The sequence below is a fragment of the Nicotiana tomentosiformis genome, chromosome 1 (genome assembly GCF_000390325.3).
Source record: "Nicotiana tomentosiformis chromosome 1, ASM39032v3, whole genome shotgun sequence".
NCBI classification, from domain to species: Eukaryota; Viridiplantae; Streptophyta; class Magnoliopsida; order Solanales; family Solanaceae; genus Nicotiana; species Nicotiana tomentosiformis.
The window spans coordinates 74183275-74202541 of NC_090812.1; the positions used below are offsets into that span (position 1 = coordinate 74183275).

Sequence of the window (19267 nt, forward strand, 5' to 3'; positions counted from 1 at the left end):
TTCCATATGTAGTCATGTAGATGCACTTAGGCTTTGTTTCTTTAGAACGGAAAGCAAAAGGAAAGGGAAACTCAAAATCAGTACAATGACTCGCCTCTTCTACCCTTCCTTCCAAATGCTTTCGTCCAACATAATGTTAATGTTTTTTAATAAATGTCATCTCGTCTATTATTTTACTTGGGTGTGGTCCATCATAATGTTAATCTAAATGTACCTATGAAGAGTTTAGTAAGTGGTATCAGCTGGAGCTACTATCCACAAACCTACACATGGTATCAAAGTCAATGCTCCACTTACGAAAACTTACAAGCAAACACGAGCTTGAGGTAATCGTGGAAACTTTAGGTATCTTAGTATATATTCAGCCTTAAAATTTTGATGGCTTATATGTGAAGAGGTATTATACAAACTACAAGTTGAGTTATAAATTGCTTTAGCATGTGCTCTACACCATTTAAGCTCTGGCTATCTCGACACAGCCCTTGCACCTGAGAACCAGAAAATGAATTTTCTCTGCATTGCTGTCCCTGGATATCACCCTGAGCTTGAGGGAAACGATGATGAGACTGAGATGGGAGACAAACTTAAATCATAGCCAAAGAAAGGCGGATCAGCAAACTGACAATATATGGCTGAAATGCACTTGATCATTTCTTCTGAAAGCTGGCTTGGCGAGCCATGATAATTATTAAAACAACTGGTAACAAAATGCTCCGCGAGACTCCTATTAGAAGTTGACAGCTGAGCGTGCTGGTTGCAACATGATAAGATTTTCAATTATTAGTTACTCTACAATGCATATTAACAAAACTTAGTTCATGTATTCTGCGCAGTAGTTACAAGAGATTGTTGCAAAAATTAATGAGATGGTTGTTTTTCTATATCATTACTTACCTCCAGCATTGATAAAGGCAAGGAATGATATGAGTCTACAGCCTCAGCAAGAGCTGCAATTGAAGGTGAAGCTCTGAAGGAAAAAGCAGCATGTGATAGGGAAGAATGGCATCTCAAAATGGTAGAATCAACTAGTTTTTTTGTGTCATCACATTCTTTGATTGGATTACTCAAAGGTGGTAAAATAGGACTAGTATTAGTCATTTGATTTTCCTTTGACTTGCCATTTTGCTCTTTGAGTTCTGAAAGTCTCCTTTCATTGGGAGTTGAATTAGTTTTCGACAGTGATTCTAAGCACTTGCCAAATGTTTTTCGATACATTGAAAGGAGATGCTTCTCCAAACACATAATATCCAGCTCTAGAAGAGAAATTTTTCTAATCAGATCTTCATGAGCAGGCTGAAAATAGGAAAAAGCAAGAAAAGTTACTAAACAAAAGCTTGATTAATTAAAGACAGAACAATTCAGATAGCATTTCAATTCCCCTTAACAGTCTAGTTCAGTTCTCAGACTTACAAATATTTTCTTTTCCTTAAACAAGAAAGTCATGAATCAGAAAGTCATTTGTCAGAAATATTTCCCAGTGAAAATATTTTCACCAAAGAAGGAAAATAACTTCCTTCACTTTTGGGCGGAAGTCGTTTTACTGCATAATTGTTTAACTCTTAACTTCATACATACTTCTTTAACTAATACTTAGATGTTATTATCAATATTTGTCACTCAAAATTTTCATCAAAACCCTCACACGTTTTGCTAATACCATTATCAATCTCTACGGAGTAACTGCTTATTTCCAAAAAGTATTGTCCAGAAATATTTTTCTAGAAAATAAGTCATTTTCGGAAAGGAATTGCTACACAAATAGACGGTCAGATTCAATGTTTACTTTCTAGCCAGTATGCATTTATTATACACAGTTATACATATATTATATATCCGTCAGCTATTATTTATTTAAAAGATTAGGTGTGCGGCTATTTGGGTTAATTCTTCTCTCGGTTGGAAAGTCATAATAAACATACCCCAAAGAAATATTACTTGTAGTACTTATTTTCTTGTTAGTCCCGCCAATATTGCTGTATTTGTAAATAATAATTCTGGAAAATATAAGTTATCGTAATGAAACAGTAATTAATTCGAGCCCACTGAATTCACAGTGTTTCCTTAAGGAATTTAATCCCCTCCTAGTACCCAAGGTTATGGATTATTTCCTCCCAGGATAGAACGAATCACACACTGGTGTAGCGGTACTTCAAACCCCAGTGTTTCAGCGAACACAAAGTTCGGTAACAAATCACATTTACAGTTGCTTTGTTTGAAGTTAAAACAATGCAGAACAAAGGAGTAGAAACTCAGAAAATCGTATGGAAATGCTGAGAGGAAGGAGTGCAATATATAGCCAAAGTTGAGCGTTTTCAGTTTTTGTGTTGTGTGTCTTTCTTCAACAGTTGCTGCACATGTTTATAGCAGTCAGCTTTGAAGATGAACGACCCTCCACCCTCCATTGTGGAGCATGCACTAGCTTGTGGAGCAAGCACTTGGCCATAGTGGGAAGAGCATTAGGCGGCTGCTATTGCAGGTGGTGGTCAATACACGGATTGGAACATATCTGTTACAAATGCGGATAATCTTACGTTAATATTTACTATTAACAAATAAATTCGGTCCAAAAAATTAATCAATCAATCGATCATTTGACCAAATCCAAATCCAAATCCAAAAATCCGAAGCCGAAGCCGAGCCGAGCGAGCGACGACGACGACGGCGCGAGGTTTGCTTTCTTCTTAACTCTTTAAGAGCTACAAGAAGAGCAATTATATATATACCCACCAAAAATCTTTTCCTCTTCCAATATGGGACAATGTCCCATTGTCAAGAGGAGGAAACTTAAAATTTTACTCAAAATTTTCATTTTTCCCTCCATTTCCCATTCACTCTCATTTTAAGACTATTTCATCTTAAATAAAAAAAAACCTCAACAATCCCCCACATGAATGGGGAATGGCTATATCACGGAAGTATGCATGAAAAAACTGTGTGATTTGCAAGCAAGGATTAATCGCATCTGGATAAGTAGGTTTTCCTTTGAACTTTCCGTAGTGAACTTATGTCGGATATACTCGGTCAATCGGTAGATTTGATATCTTTGAACCGTCGAACTTTGGTGTATACCTAGACAACCATAAGTCACACAACCGATCCTTAACCGTCTTTGGCTCTCATTGTTGTGTTCGTTTCAGCCATGAATACCGCCTGGTTTCATAAGTGCGTAGAGAACTTGCCTTACAAAGTTCTCCTTGAAGCGGCTAACACTTCACACTTACATAGGTGATTCCTAAACGTGTCATTCTGTAGATACACTATTTGATATATCCCGTATCAAATTTAAAAATTATTAAAAAGCCTTAATGCTTTATTCTTGGTACTGAACATTGTCTCATCACGAGAACGGACTAAAATTTTATTTGACAATGTTGAACCGTCATTAATGACTTTGTTTGATCTCCTTGAACCTAGATCTTAGGATCTCCAGTCTTCTAGGTAGAGTTACCGCCACAATGACTTGTTCTCGACCATAGCCCCATTCCCCTTGATGATTTCTCAACTACCTCTCTAGTTAGGCCTTTTGTAAGTGGATCCGACACATTATCACTTGACTTTACATAGTCAATCGTGATAATTCCTCTAGAGAGTAATTGCCTAACGGTTCGTCGTATATGACGAGATTTATCGTTATACATAATGCTCCCAGCCCTTCCAATTTCCGCTTGACTATCACAATGTATGCATATTGGTGCCAACGGTTTGGGCCAAAATGGAATGTCTTCCAAGAAATTCCGGAGCCATTCAACTTCTTCACCGGCTTTATCTAAGGCTATGAATTCAGCCTCCATTGTAGAGCGGGCAATACATGTTTGTTTGGACGACTTCCAAGATACCGCTCCTCCACCAATAGTGAATACATATCCACTCGTGGACTTAGAATCAGTTGAACCGGTGATCCAATTTGCATCACAGTATCCCTCAATCACCGCAGGGAATTTACTGTAGTGCAAGTCAAAGTTCTGGGTATGTTCTAAATATCCCAAAACTCGTTTCATTGCCATCCAATGAGATTGGCCTGGATTGCTCGTATATCGACTCAGTTTACTTATAGCACAAGCTATATCTGGTCGTGTACAATTCATGATATACATTAAGCATCCCAACACACGAGCATAATCCAATTGTGATATGCTTTGGCCTTTATTCTTTGCTAATGCAAGATTCACGTCAATTGGAGTCTTTGCAACTTTAAAGCCCAAGTGCTTGAATTTTTCAAGTACTGTCTTAATATAATGAGATTGTGACAATGCCAGACCTTGAGGAGTCTTATGGATCTTAATTCCCAGAATTAAATCAGCAACTCCCAAGTCTTTCATATCAAACTTGCTATTGAGCATACGCTTAGTAGCATTTATGTTGGCAATGTCATTACTCATTATCAGCATATCATCCACATATAGGCAAACAATGACTATGTAATTTGGAACATTTTTAATGTACACACATTTATCACGTTCATTTATCTTAAAACCATTTGACAATATTGTTTGGTCAAATTTCGCATGCCATTGTTTGGGTGCTTGTTTTAGTCCGTAAAGAGACTTAACAAGTCTACATACTTTCTTTTCTTTACCTGGAACCACAAACCCTTCAGGTTGTTCCATGTAAATTTCTTCCTCCAACTCTCCATTTAAGAAGGCCGTCTTAACATCCATTTGATGAATTTCAAGACCATACACTGCAGCTAATGTTACTAACATCCGTATGGACGTAATTCTTGTAACTGGAGAGTATGTATCAAAGTAGTCTAGACCTTCTCGTTGTCTATACCCTTTGACTACGAGTCTTGCCTTGAATTTATCAATAGTGCCATCATCTTTGATTTTTCTCTTAAAAATCCATTTAGAACCCAAAGGTTTATTTCCAGGAGGAAGATCAACCAATTCCCATGTATGGTTGTTCAATATGGATTCTATTTCACTATTGACTGCCTCTTTCCAAAACAATGATTCCGAAGAAGTCATAGCTTCTTTAAATGTTTGAGGCTCATTCTCCAATAAGAAAGTCACAAAATCTGGTCCAAATGAAGTAGACGTTCTTTGACGTTTACTACGTCTTGGATCCTCCTGATTACATGTACTTTCTTTTGTTTCTTCCCGAGGTCATTTAGATCCTTCACCAAACGACTCACATTCCTTTTTATACGGATATATATTTTCAAAGAACTCAGCATTATCTGATTCTATAACCGTATTATTATGAATGTCGGGATTTTCTAATTTATGAACCAGAAATCGATATGCTTTACTATTTGTCGCATATCCTATGAAAACACAATCAACGGTTTTCGGTCCTATCTTTACTCTTTTGGGTTTAGGAACTTGCATTTTTGCCAAACACCCTCACACTTTAAAATAATTCAAGTTGGGCTTCCTTACTTTCCATTTTTCATATGGAATGGATTGTGTTTTACTATGGGGCACTCGATTTAATATTCGATTAGCCGTAAGAATGGCTTCCCCCCACAAGTTGTATGGCAAACCAGAACTTATCGACAACGTGTTCATCATCTCCTTTAATGTGCGATTCTTTCTTTCCGCAATCCCATTAGATTGGGGCGTGTAAGGGGCTGTTGTTTGATGAATAATTCCATATTCTAAACATATTTCTTCAAAAGGAGATTCATATTCACCACCCCTATCACTTCTTATCATTTTTACTTTCTTGTTAAGTTGCGTTTCAACTTCATTTTTGTATTGCCTGAATGCGTCTATTGCTTCATCTTTACTATTCAGTAAGTAAACATAGCAATATCGAGTACCATCGTCAATAAAAGTTATGAAATACTTCTTTCCACCGCGAGATGGTATTGACTTCATGTCACAAATATCTGTGTGAATTAAGTCTAAAGGATTTGAATTCCTTTCAACTGACTTATAAGGATGTTTAACATACTTAGATTCCACACATGTTTGACATTTTGATTTTTCGCATTCAAACTTAGGCAGTACTTCCAAGTTAATCATTTTCCGCAAGGTTTTATAATTGACATGACCCAAACGTACATGCCATAAATCATTTGACTCAAGTAAGTAAGAAGAAGCTGAAATATTATTATTGTTTTCCACAACCATTACATTTAGATTGAAAAGGCCCTCAGTGAGGTAACATTTTCCTACAAATATTTCATTCTTACTTATGACAACCTTGTTGGACACAAAAACGCACTTAGAACCGTGCTTAACAAGAAGTCCAGTAGAGACTAAATCCTTTCTCATTTCGGGAATATGAAGGACATTGTTCAAAGTCATGACCTTGCCAGAAGTCATTTTCAGAAATATCTTCCCATATCCTTCAACTTTTGCTGTTGAAGCATTTTCCATATAAACTGTCTCTCCGGGTCCAGCAGGAGCATAAGTAGCAAAAGCTTCTCTAACTGCACAAACATGGCGAGTGGCTCCAGAATCAAACCACCACAGTTTAGGATTTTCTACCAAGTTACATTCAGAAAGCATGGCACACAAGTTATCAACATCATCATGCTTTACTACCATGTTTGCTTGACCCCCTTTCTTGTCTTTCTTCGGAGCACGACACTCCGTAGATTTGTGTCCGATTTTTTCACAGTTGTAGCAGTTTTCACTGAACCACTTTTTGCTTGGGTTGTATTTCGTACCAGAAGCCTCCTTCCTCTTTTTGTTATCTTCAACAATATTTGCTCCCATTATTGTTGAATTTCCACGGCCTCTCCTTTTAGCAGCTTTATTGTCCTCTTCGATTCTCAACCGAACAATGAGATCTTCAAGGGACATTTTCTTTCGTTTGTGTTTTAAATAATTTTTGAAGTCCTTCCACAACGGAGGCAACTTCTCAATCATTGCTGCTACTTGGAATGCTTCATTGATGACAAGACCTTCAGCAAGTAAATCATGAATAATCACTTGTAATTCCTAAACTTGGGTAATAACAGACTTGCTATCTACCATTTTGTAGTCCAAAAATTTTGCGGAAACGAATTTCTTCATCCGGGCATCTTCAGTTTTATATTTCTTTTCAAGCGCATTCCACAATTCTTTTGACGTCTCCACGCCACTGTATACATTATACAGATTATCATCCAGTCCGCTAAGAATATAATTCTTACATAAAAAATCAGAATGCTTCCACGCTTCAATCACGATAAAGCGTTCATTCTCTTGAGTTTTATCTGGCAGATCAGGAACATCTTCCTTGATGAACTTCTGTAGACATAACGTAGTTAAGTAGAAGAACATCTTCTGCTGCCAGCGCTTGAAATTAATCCCGAAAAAATTTTCGGGTTTTTCTGCCGGTGCCAACTCCGGTGTTCGGCTTGTCGATGCGTTGGCAGTCACCGTTGGAACAACTTGGTTTTCGCTTTCAGTCGTTATTTTTTTCTGTAAAAGAATAACACAAACAAACGTTTAATACACGTTTTCAAACTGGAGTAAAAATCACGTAGATTTTAATCTCCAGCAAAACGCCACGAAGGCTTTACTCTCCAAAATGGGAGTACACAAAACCACAAAGGTTTTAGTTTACAGAATAATAAGAATAACACAAATACAGAAATAAATATTTAAATTCCTTAAGATTGTTAGTCCCGCCAATATTGCTGTATTTGTAAATAATAATTCTGGGAAATATAAGTTATCGTAATGAAACAGTAATTAATTCGAGCCCACTGAATTCACAGTGTTTCCTTAAGGAATTTAATCCCCTCCTAGTACCCAAGGTTATGGATTATTTCCCCCAGGATAGAACGAATCACACACTGGTGTAGCGGTACTTCAAACCCCAGTGTTTCAGCGAATACAAAATTCGGTAACAAATCAAACTTACAGTTGCTTTGTTTGAAGTTAAAACAATGCAGAACAAAGAAGTAGAAACTCAGAAAATCGTATGGAAATGCTGAGAGGAAGGAGTGCAATGTATAGCCAAAGTTGAGCGTTTTCAGTTTTTGTGTTGTGTATCTTTCTTCAACGTATCTTTCTTCAACAGCTGCTGCACATATTTATAGCAGTCAGTTTTGAAGATGAACGACCCTCCACCCTCTCCGAAGCCGAGCCGAGCGAACAACGACGACGACGGCGCGAGGCTTGCTTTCTTCTTAACTCTTTAAGAGCTACAAGAAGAGCAATTATATATATACCCACCAAAAATCTTTTCCTCTTCCAATATGGGACAATGTCTCATTGTCAAGAGGGAAAACTTAAAATTTTACTCAAAAATTTCATTTTTCCTCCATTTCCCATTCACCCTCATTTTAAAACTATTTCATCTTAAATAAAAAAAAAACCTCTAACATTTCTTCCTCAAATGATCACCTTAAAAACATTCAGGTAAACTTTTACAAGTTCAAAAAGAAGAAAAGAAAATCCATAAACAAGTTTCTTACATCAACTTCTTCATTAGAAGAATCATGTTGTCTGCCGCCAGGTAATTGTCTTTCTTCTCTTCTGTATAGTTCTGTAGCATAGTGTACTATTACATAATGAAAATTTTATAGCAAGGGAAGGAGTAAAATCAGGACTCTGCTTAGGAAAAAAAAGGTTAAGCAGTAAATAAAAATCTCACCAAGTCAAGATGGTATGAAGATTTGCAGAATGCACTAAGCTTTTCTTCCTCCATTGTCTAACTGCTTTTGTCAATGTGAAAAATAGAATGTTTTAGTCGTTTAGTGCTAATTTGGATTGGATTATTTATTGCTCCAAATTTTAATATGACACGAGGATAGCAGAGGATTTTTACTGAAAATAGCAAAGAAGCACTTATGCTATTAAATGGAAGCAGAATAAGAGTAGCTATCGAAAGTGATGGCTTTACTTTTAGTTGATATAACTCAAGACAACAGCAGCTTTTGAAGAAGAGCCATGCAAATTTACTTTAAAAGTGAAAATTGCAAAAAGACCCCACATTTGGAAATTTTACTGAAATAGCATTAATTGCAGCTACGTTAGATCCAAGCCCAACAAAAGTTGACAACTGCCCAAACAGAAGCAAAAGAAGACCGGGTTATGACAAATCCAAGAAACATTAATTAGTGGAGCAGTAACAACAAGAATGCCTAAATGATTGAGACTACTCACACCAAATTGCAAGTTTCCTAAAATAATGAATCAAATATCTAGTATCAAAGCAGAAAATAATTGGTTCAATCTGATATTTTCCTAATCAACGCTAATGTGTTGTGGCTTTCAGACTTTTCACTCCAAACTATGATGCACTCATTCACTTATAGGTTTTTAAAGGTGTGGCTTATTTTGAGCATTTGACCGGTATTTATTTTAACCATCTCGTATATACTATGGTCAGTCCGATACACTAAACTTTTGCTATGCGCGAGATTTGTGGGAAGGGCCGGACCACAAGGGTCTATTGTACACGGTCTTACCCTACATTTGCAAGAGGCTATTTCTACGGCTCGAACCACTGACGTCCTGATCACATGGCAACAACTTTACTATCTCGTATATATTGATTCGATTAATCAAGATTCACACCATATAAGACCAATCAAAGAGGGAAGCGCTCCCTAATCCCCATCATATAGGACCTATCAAAGAGGAAAATGCTCCCTAATCTACATTGGTAAGTTTTTTAATTTTTATGGTCCAAACTCGAGGTCTCCGGCTAGGAATGAAAAGATCATATCCATCCCGCCATATTACTCGGCGGTGAGTCTTTGACTAGTCACTTGGAAAACAATACTGCGGGCTAGTTTTTTCTTTTGAGAGAACTTTTTGTTGCACTAAAAGAAGTAAATTAGCTGGTAACCTTTTTATTTCAGGAAAGTCACGTTTTATACCCTCGAGATGCACCAAGATTTTTTAATGCATTTGTCCAATTACCGAATGACAAAAGAAGAAAGAGGACAAATTGTAAAACGTATTATATGTGCAGGAAAGAACCGACTTTAAAAATTGACGTACGAGACAAGTTTAGCAGTATATCACTCGCTGTACAGACATCATAGAGTGGTGTGGTCGGATAGATAACATTCATCCGTCTCGGATTCGAGTCATAAAAATGAAGAAAATTCTTAATCACCTTTTAATGGTCGCATAGTAGTGGTCTTTATTGTTATATTTCTGTATTGCTGTAATAAATAATAAAACTTTTTGAAAAAAAGAAAAAAAAATAAAAAGTTAGTAATACTTGTTTAACGAAATAGATTCTGAAAAACAAAAACAATATAGGAATAAATCGAGCCCACTGAATACACAATATGTCCTTAGGAAAATTATTCCCCTCAAGTACCCGAGGTGCTGGAATATATCCTCCCAGGATAGAACGATTTAACTCACCGGAGTGTTGGTACCAAAACGTGTTTCTGAAAAGGTTTGCAACCTTTCAGAAACAGCCATGGCTGTTGGAAAATGGTTGTTTGAAATATTGCGAGAAAAATATATTTAAAATAATCCGAGAAAAAAAACGGGCCTGACCGAACCGGGTCGCGGATTGTTTGAAAGAAATTTTGTCCAAAAAGATTAATCAATCAATCGATCTTTGACCGAAGCCGAAGCCGAAGCCGAACCGAGCGAGCGACGACGACGACGGCGCGAGGCTTGCCTTTTTCTTAACTCTTTAAGAGTTAGAAGAAGAGCAATTATATATATACCCATCAAAAGCCTTTTCTTCCTCCGATATGGGACAATGTCCCTTTACCAAGGGAAACTCAAATATTTTATTTTTTCTCTATTTCTCATTCACTCTTTTTAAGCTACACAAGCTTAAAATCCCAACAATCTCCCACATGAATGGGGAATGGCTATAAAATAAAGGAATGCACGGACGCGTGTGTGTTTTACATACAAGAATTAATTGCATCTGGATAAGTAGGTTTTTCTTTGAACTTTCCGTAGTGAACTTATATCGGATATACTCGGTCAATCGATAGATTTGATATCTTTGAACCGTCGAGCTTTGTTGTATACCTAGACAACATAAGTCACACAATCAATCCTTAACCATCTATGGTTCTCACGGTTGTGTTCGTTTCAGCCATGAACACCGCCTGGTTTCATGAGTGCTTAGAGAATGGGCCTTTACTTTCATTCTCCTTGAAGCGGCTTACACTTCACACTCACATAGGTGATTTCTAATCCAAAAAGATTAATCAATCAATCGATTTTTGACCAAATCCGAATCCGAATCCGAGCCGAACGAGCGACGACGACGACGGCGCGAGGCTTGCCTTTTTCTTAACTCTTTAAGAGCTAGAAGAAGAGCAATTATATATATACCCATCAAAAGCCTTTTCTTCCTCCGATATGGGACAATGTCCCTTTGCCAAGGGAAACTCAAATATTTCATTTTCCCTCTATTTCTCATTCACTCCTTTTAAGCTACACAAGCTTAAAATTCCAACAATCCCCCACATGAATGGGGAATGGCCATAAAATAAAGGAATGCACGGACGCGTGTGTGTTTTACATACAAGAATTAATTGTATCTGGATAAGTAGGTTTTTCTTTGAAGTTTCCGTAGTGAACTTATATCGGATATACTCGGTCAATCGGTAGATTTGATATCTTTGAACCGTCGAACTTTGTTGTATACCTAGACAACATAAGTCACACAATCAATCCTTAACCATCTATGGTTCTCATGGTTGTGTTCGTTTCAGCCATGAACACCGCCTGGTTTCATGAGTGCTTAGAGAATGGGCCTTTACTTTCATTCCCTTTGAAGCGGCTTACACTTCACACTCACATAGGTGATTTCTAAACGTGTAATCCTATAGATACATTATCTGGTCATATCCTGCCAGACTTAGCAAATCATTAAAAAACCTTTAAACTTTGTTGACTCATCAAAAAGCCATAATGCTTTACCTCGATTTCTGAACATTGTCTTCATCACGAGAATGGGTTGAGTTATTTGACAATGTTGAACCGTCATTCATAACTTTGTTTGATCTCTTTGAACCTAGCTCGTGGGATCTCCAGTCTGCTAGGTAGAGTTACCGTCATGATGACTTGTCCTAGACCTTAACCCCATTCCCTTTGATGATCTTTCAACTGCCTCTCTAGATAGGCCTTTTATAAGTGGATCCGACACGTTATCTCTTGACTTTATGTAGTCAATTGTGATAACACCACTAGAGAGTAGTTGTCTAACGGTATTGTGTCTCCATCGTATATGACGAGATTTTCCGTTATACATAACGCTCTCTGCCTTGCCTATTGCCGCTTGACTATCACAATGTATACAAATAGGTGCCAAAGGTTTGGGCCAAAATGGAATATCTTCCAAGAAATTCCGGAGCCATTCAGCTTCTTCACCGGCCTTATCTAAAGCTATGAATTCAGATTCCATTGTAGAACGGGCGATACACGTTTGTTTGGATGATTTCCAAGACACTGCTCCACCCCCAATTGTGAAAACATATCCACTCATGGATTTAACTTCAGATGATCCAGTGATCCAATTTGCATCACTATATCCCTCGATCACAGAGGGATATTTGTTATAATGCAAAGCGTAATTTTGGGTATGTTTGAGATACCCCAAAACTCGTTTCATTACCATCCAATGTATGTGATTGGGATTACTTGTAAACCAACTCAGTTTACTAATAGCACATGTTATATCTGGTCGTGTACAATTCATGATATACATCAAACTTCCCAATACTCTTGCATAATCCAGTTGTGAGTCACTTTCACTTTTATTCTTTTGAAGTGCATAACTCACGTCAATTGGAGTCTTGGCAATTTTGAAATCCAAATACTTGAACTTGTCAAGTACCTTTTCAATGTAGTGAGACTGTGATAATGCTAGACCTTGTAGAGTCTTGTGAATTCTGATTCCTAAGATCACATCAGCAACTCCTAAGTCTTTCATATCGAATTTGCTAGCCAACATGCGCTTAGTAGCATTTATATCTGCCATATTTTTGCTCATTATCAACATGTCATCAACATATAAACAAACAATGACTTCATGACCTGGAGTATTTTTAATGTAAACACATTTGTCGCACTCGTTAATTTTAAACCCACTTGCCAATATTGTTTGGTCAAATTTGGCATGCCATTGTTTGGGTGCTTGTTTAAGTCCATAAAGTGACTTAACAAGTTTGCACACTTTCTTTTCTTTACCAGTTACCACAAAACCCTCAGGTTGTTCCATGTAAATCTCTTCCTCTAATTCTCCATTTAAGAAAGCTGTTTTAACATCCATTTGATGAATTTCAAGACCATACACGGCCGCTAGTGCCACTAACACCCTAATAGATGTTATCCTCATTACTGGCGAGTAAGTGTCAAAGTAATCAAGGTTTTCTTTTTGTCTATAACCTTTGACAACAAGTCTTGCCTTATATTTGTCAATAGTGCCATCAGTTTTCACTTTCCGTTTAAAGATCCATTTCGAACCTAAAGGCTTATTTCCTGGAGGAAGATCTACCAATTCCCATGTATGGTTATCAAAAATTGATTGAATCTCACTATTGACTGCCTCTTTCCAAAACGCTGAATCAGAAGATGACATAGCTGCTTTAAAAGGTTGAGGCTCATTTTCAAGCAAGAATGTCACAAAATCTGGTCCAAAGGAAGTAGATGTTCTTTGACGTTTGCTACGCCTTGGATCTTCTATACTTGGAGTATTTTCCTTTGGTTCATCCCGAGGTTGTTTAGGTCTTTCACTTAACGACTCACATTCAGTTTTATACGGATAGATTCTTTCAAAGAATTCAGCATTATCTGATTCTATTACCGTATTAACGTAAATTTCGGGATTATCGGATTTATGAACCAAAAACCGACATGCTTTATTGTTTGTAGCATATCCAATGAAAACGCAATCAATAGTTTTTGGTCCGATTTTAACCCTTTTAGGTAAAGGAACTTGTACCTTTGCTAGACACCCTCACACTTTGAAATATTTCAAGTTGGGTTTTCTTCCTTTCCATTTTTCATATGGAATAGATTGCGTTTTGCTGTGGGGTACTCTGTTGAGTATTCGGTTAGCTGTAAGGATAACTTCGCCCCATAAACTCTGCGGTAATCCGGAACTTATTAATAAAGAATTCAATATTTCCTTTAATGTCTGATTTTTCCTTTTCGCAATTCCATTGGATTGAGGTGTGTAAGGTGCAGTAGTTTGATGGATAATTCCATATTCCGAACATATTTCTGCAAATGGAAATTCATATTCTCCACCCCTATCACTTCTAATCATTTTGATCTTTTTATTCAGTTGATTCTCCACTTCATTCTTGTATTGCTTAAATACTTCAATTGCTTCATCCTTACTATTAAGCAAATAAACATAACAATATCGAGTGCAGTCGTCAATAAAAGTAATAAAATACTTTTTTCCACCTCGAGATAGTGTCGACTTCATATCACAAATATCAGTATGAATTAAGTCTAAAGGATTTGAATTCCTTTTAATAGACTTATAAGGATGTTTTACAAACTTAGACTCAACACATATTTGACATTTTAATTTATTATACTCGAATTTAGGCAACACTTTTAAATTAATTAACTTCCGCAAGGTTTTATAATTGACATGTCCTAAACGAATATGCCATAAATCATTTGACTCTAATAAATAAGAAGAAGCTGCAATTTTATTCATACTGTCAACAACCATTACATTTAGTTTGAAGAGGCCCTCTGTGAGGTAGCCCTTTCTAACATACATTTCATTCTTGCTTACAACAACTTTATCAGAAACAAATACACATTTGAATCCATTCTTAACAAGCAAAGAAGTAGAAACTAAATTCTTCCTAATAGTAGGAACATGAAGAACGTTGTTGAGCGTTAACACTTTGCCGAAAGTCATCTTCAGGAATATCTTCCCATAACCTTCAATCTTGGTTGTTGCAGTATTTCCCATGGAAAGCTCTTCTTCGGGACCAGCAGTAGAGTAAGTCGCAAATGCTTCCTTGACAGCACAAACATGTCGAGTGGCTCCAGAGTCAATCCACCACTCCTTCGGATTTCCAACTAGGTTGCATTCCGAAAGCATTGCACACAGATCATCAATGTCATCATTCTTCTCCACTATGTTGGCATGTCCCTTCTTCTTATACTTTTTCGGGAGACGATAATCAGGGGCTTTGTGACCGGTTTTTTCACAATTGTAGCAGCTGCCCTTGAATTTTTTTTTTGTTCTGCTCTTTAGTCTGTCCAGAAGACCTCTTTCTCTTCTTACTTTTTGGAGCAGTCTCCTCAACGATATTAGCTCCCATGATCGTTGAATTTTCACGAGACTTCTTCTCGGCTGTTTTGTTGTCTTCTTCAATCTTGAGACGAATCACAAGATCTTCCAACTTTATTTTTTTGCGCTTGTGCTTAAGATAGTTTTTGAAATCTCTCCACGAAGGAGGCAATTTTTCAATCATTGCAGCCACTTGAAATGCTTCATTCACGACCATACCTTCAGCAATAAGGTCATGAAAAATAAGTTGAAGCTCCTGAACTTGGGTTCCAACAGTTTTACTGTCTATCATTTTATAGTCTAGAAATTTGGCAACCACGAACTTCTTCAAGCATGCATCTTCAGTCTTGTACTTCTTCTCAAGTGTGTCCCATAATTCTTTTGAAGTATTCATCGCACTGTACACATTGTACAAGTCATCCTCTAAAGCGCTTAAGATATAGCCTTTGCAAAGAAAATCTGCCTGCTTCCACGCCTCAACAATCATGAATTTCTCGTTGTCCAGCATATCCGCAGCAGGCACTGGAGGTTCTTCACTAGTGAATTTCTGCATACCAAGTGTGGTAAGCTAGAAGAATACCCTTTACTGCCATCCTTTGAAGTTGGCTTCGAAAAATTTCCCAGGTTTCTCTGCCGGTGGAACAGAAGTCCGGCTTGACGAGGCCATCGTCGTTACCGCAATAGTCGCAGAAGAATTTCCGTTATCAATTGCCATTTCTCACTGTAAACAAAAGAAGAGTTCAATTAATGGCAAAATCAGAACAGTAAACAATATTGTTATTAACAAAAAAACAATATGTAGAATAAATAAAACCGAAGTTTTTATAAACTATTTCACAGAAAAACGATGAAGTTTTTATGTTCTTCAAATCGTTTTATGAATTTCAATACTCTGATGAAGTTTTTTATATCTTCAAATCAGAATAGTAAAATTCAGAAGGAGTAGAAAACCACACAGGTTTTAATCTCCACAAACAAAATACAGAATATAAAAAAAAAATTTCTTAAGAATGTTATATTTCTGTATTGCTGTAATAAATAATAAAATTTTCTGGGAAAAAAAACGGAAAGTTAGTAATACTTGTTTAACGAAATAGATTCTGAAAAACAAAAACAGTATAGGAATAAATCGAGCCCACTGAATACACAGTGTGTCCTTAAGGAAATTATTCCCCTCAAGTACCTGAGGTGCTGGAATATATCCTCCCAGGATAGAACGATTTAACTCACCGGAGTATTGGTACCAAAACGCCGGTGAACAGCAATCTTTGATCAAATCCAAATCCAAATCCAAATCCAAATCCGAAGCCGAAGCCGAAACAGAGCCGAGCGAGCGACGACGACGACGGCGTGAGGCTTGCCTTTTTCTTAACTCTTTAAGAGCTAGAAGAAGAGCAATTATATATATACCCATCAAACGCCTTTTCTTCCTCCGATATGGGACAATGTCCCTTTGCCAAGGGAAACTCAAATATTTCATTTTTCCTGCATTTCTCATTCACCCTCTTTAAGATACACAAGCTTAAAATCCCAACACTTATGCGGGTACTGCAAAAAATACATCCGACAGTAAGACTGACTTTATAAATTGACTTTACCGCAATTTTGTTTCATAAACAGAACTCAAGTTACTTTTTTTAACCCCCACCTAGCCGGGAGTGTCAACAATGCCCTCACTTACCGTGACTCGAATCTCTAAAATATAAGTTGATGGTAAATGTGCTAGCTCCAACCACTAGAGGCTAGAGCAGACGTCGCTTGACACTTTGGTGATTTTAATATAAATACCTGATGCGGATAAATTTTTAACCTTTCACAAGTATGTTAGGAGTTGTCCTAATTTTCTTACCATATTTGGTTTTCCTATTTCTTGAAGGAAAGGACAATATATTTACCATAATTGGGTTTTCCTTTTTGTAGAAAAATATTATAATTCTTCCATGTTTGGCTAGTCCTTTTTAAATTGAGGATCCTTCTTTCTCATTCAGTAACATCCACAATGTAGCCATATAAGATTTGAGAGTCGTGTTTAGGGGAAGAATTTTACGGGACAAGTTTTAGTGTGTCACTTGTGTTTGCCTCTTCGTGAGGTTGTTCTCTCGAGATTTTGTACTCTCTTTTTATATAGTGGATTACTCATCTCCGTCGTGGACGTAGGTCAATTGACCGAATCACGTTAAATGTTTGTGTCTCTTTTGGTATATTTCTCTTTTGTTGTCTAATTTATCGTCGTTCAAGGTTTGCTTTGCTCTCTTCCGCATGACACCTGATTATTTCGATCCTAACAAAGTAGGCCTCAATAATCTGAAAGCGGGGTATTTCAAGGGGCTTGTCCATGTTGTTCTCTTTTAATGAATAAAACACTCGTGTACACTTGCGATATTCAACTTACAACTGCTAAATTGCTACTGTTGAGAGCATAGCAAGCTGATGTGTATTAGTTAGTTAATTAGCTAATGAAGTAGTTATTTATGTTAAAAGGAAAGCTTAGTTAGTTAGTGGAGTTAGTTAGGTTATATGTATATATATGAGGTACAACTCACTACTGTAGCATGCAGAAGAAATGAGAATCAGTTAGATTTCTCTCCAAGTCTTCTTCATCTCTTCTTCTCTCTATCAATTCATCAATTTCTCTCTAGCTCATTGATAAATTTGGCATGGTATCAGAGACTACTGCTCGAATCTAAATCGCTCAGTCATGCGTTTGATTAGTTCGAGCTCAATTTCTCAAGCTCTATTTCTACTAGTGAAGCTCATCAATGGCGGAAATTGACAACGAGGTTCCTGAGAAGCTAAGTCACAATCATCCTTTGTTTCTAAATTCAAATGATAATTCTTGAGCAATTTTGATCTCACTACAACTCCGAGGTCAGGAAAATTACTCGGTATGGAGTCGAACAATGAGAATTGCCATTTTAGGGCGAAATAAGTTAGAGTTTATAGACGGTACTTGTAAGCGAGGAAATTATGGTCCAAATCTAGTAGATCTATGGGAGAGGTGTAACGCCATAGTGCTATCATGGATAAAGAACTATGTATCGCCTGAATTGTTCAGTGGAATTGCTTACTCCTCAAATGCAAGTGCTGTGTGGAATGACCTAAAAGAGAGGTTTGACAAGGTTGATCTCTCTAGAATTTTTCAGATTCATAAGAACATTGTTACAATTAATCAAGGTACTAGCTCAATCTCTTCTTATTTCTCAAAATTGCGACTGTTGTGGGCTGAGTTTGATAGCCTAGATCCAGTCCCTAGGTGTGACTATGAGAAATCGTGTGAATTTATTGTGTTCATAGAAAAGGTGAAGCTTCTGCAGTTCCTTATGGGGCTAAATGAGTCTGATGAGCAAGCTAGAAGTCAGTTGCTCATGATGATACCAGCTTCCTCTGTTAACAAGGCTTACTCTATGATGATGGAAAGGGAAAGCCAGAGGGCAATTGCACATACAGGTATACCTATAGAGAATCCTGATATTACTGCTTTTGTGTCTACTAGAGGTGGATTCCAGCACAAACCTAAGAAAAATTTTATCCTCATCTGTGACTACTGGAACTACAAAGGTCATACTAGAGAGAACTGCTTTAAACTGAATGGTTATCCTGCTGATTTCAAGCACATGAAGAAGGGAAGCTCATTTCCTACAGCTAACTTTGCAGGAAATAATGGTGGTTCTAATACTAATACTTGATCACTGATTCCTACTATTGGCTGTCAGGATCTGTTTTCAGCAGCTAATTTTGCAGGTAACAATAGTGGAGGAAACCATGGTGAAGGGGCCAACCTCATCTAGCAGCACCACCTCTCTCAGCACCATGCTTTACCCCAGAACAGCACCAACAAATTTTACAGATACTTAGTAAAGGGAATGAAGAAACAACAAGCTCTGCTCAACCAGCAGCAGCAGGTATATTTGCATTCATATCCAGTATAATTGATGATAGGTGGATAATTGATACTGGAGCTACTAATCACATGGTAGCAAATTCTAGTTTGTTGAATAAATTGGATAAGGAGTCTAGTCTAAAAGGTGGAAAGGTGCATCTACCAACTAGTAATGTGGTGTCAATATCAAATACAGGGACATCTAGTATATTCAGAGATCAGGATTTACAAAATGTGCTGCACATT

General features: G+C 37.2%; 2 protein-coding genes across 3 annotated transcripts in view; both read right to left on the reverse strand.

Moving 5' to 3' along the window:
• LOC104099679 (uncharacterized) overlaps positions 1–19267 on the reverse strand; it is a 29251-nt gene that overhangs the window by 1299 nt on the left and 8685 nt on the right. The window lies entirely within an intron of this gene.
• On the reverse strand, positions 482–8592 carry LOC104099682 (uncharacterized). Its single transcript, XM_070192695.1, has 4 exons — positions 8574–8592; positions 8360–8445; positions 895–1293; positions 482–750 (listed from the first exon to the last, which is right to left on the reverse strand). Exons 1-4 carry the CDS (start codon positions 8590–8592, stop codon positions 535–537), a joined length of 720 nt encoding a protein of 239 aa, XP_070048796.1. The 3' UTR covers positions 482–534.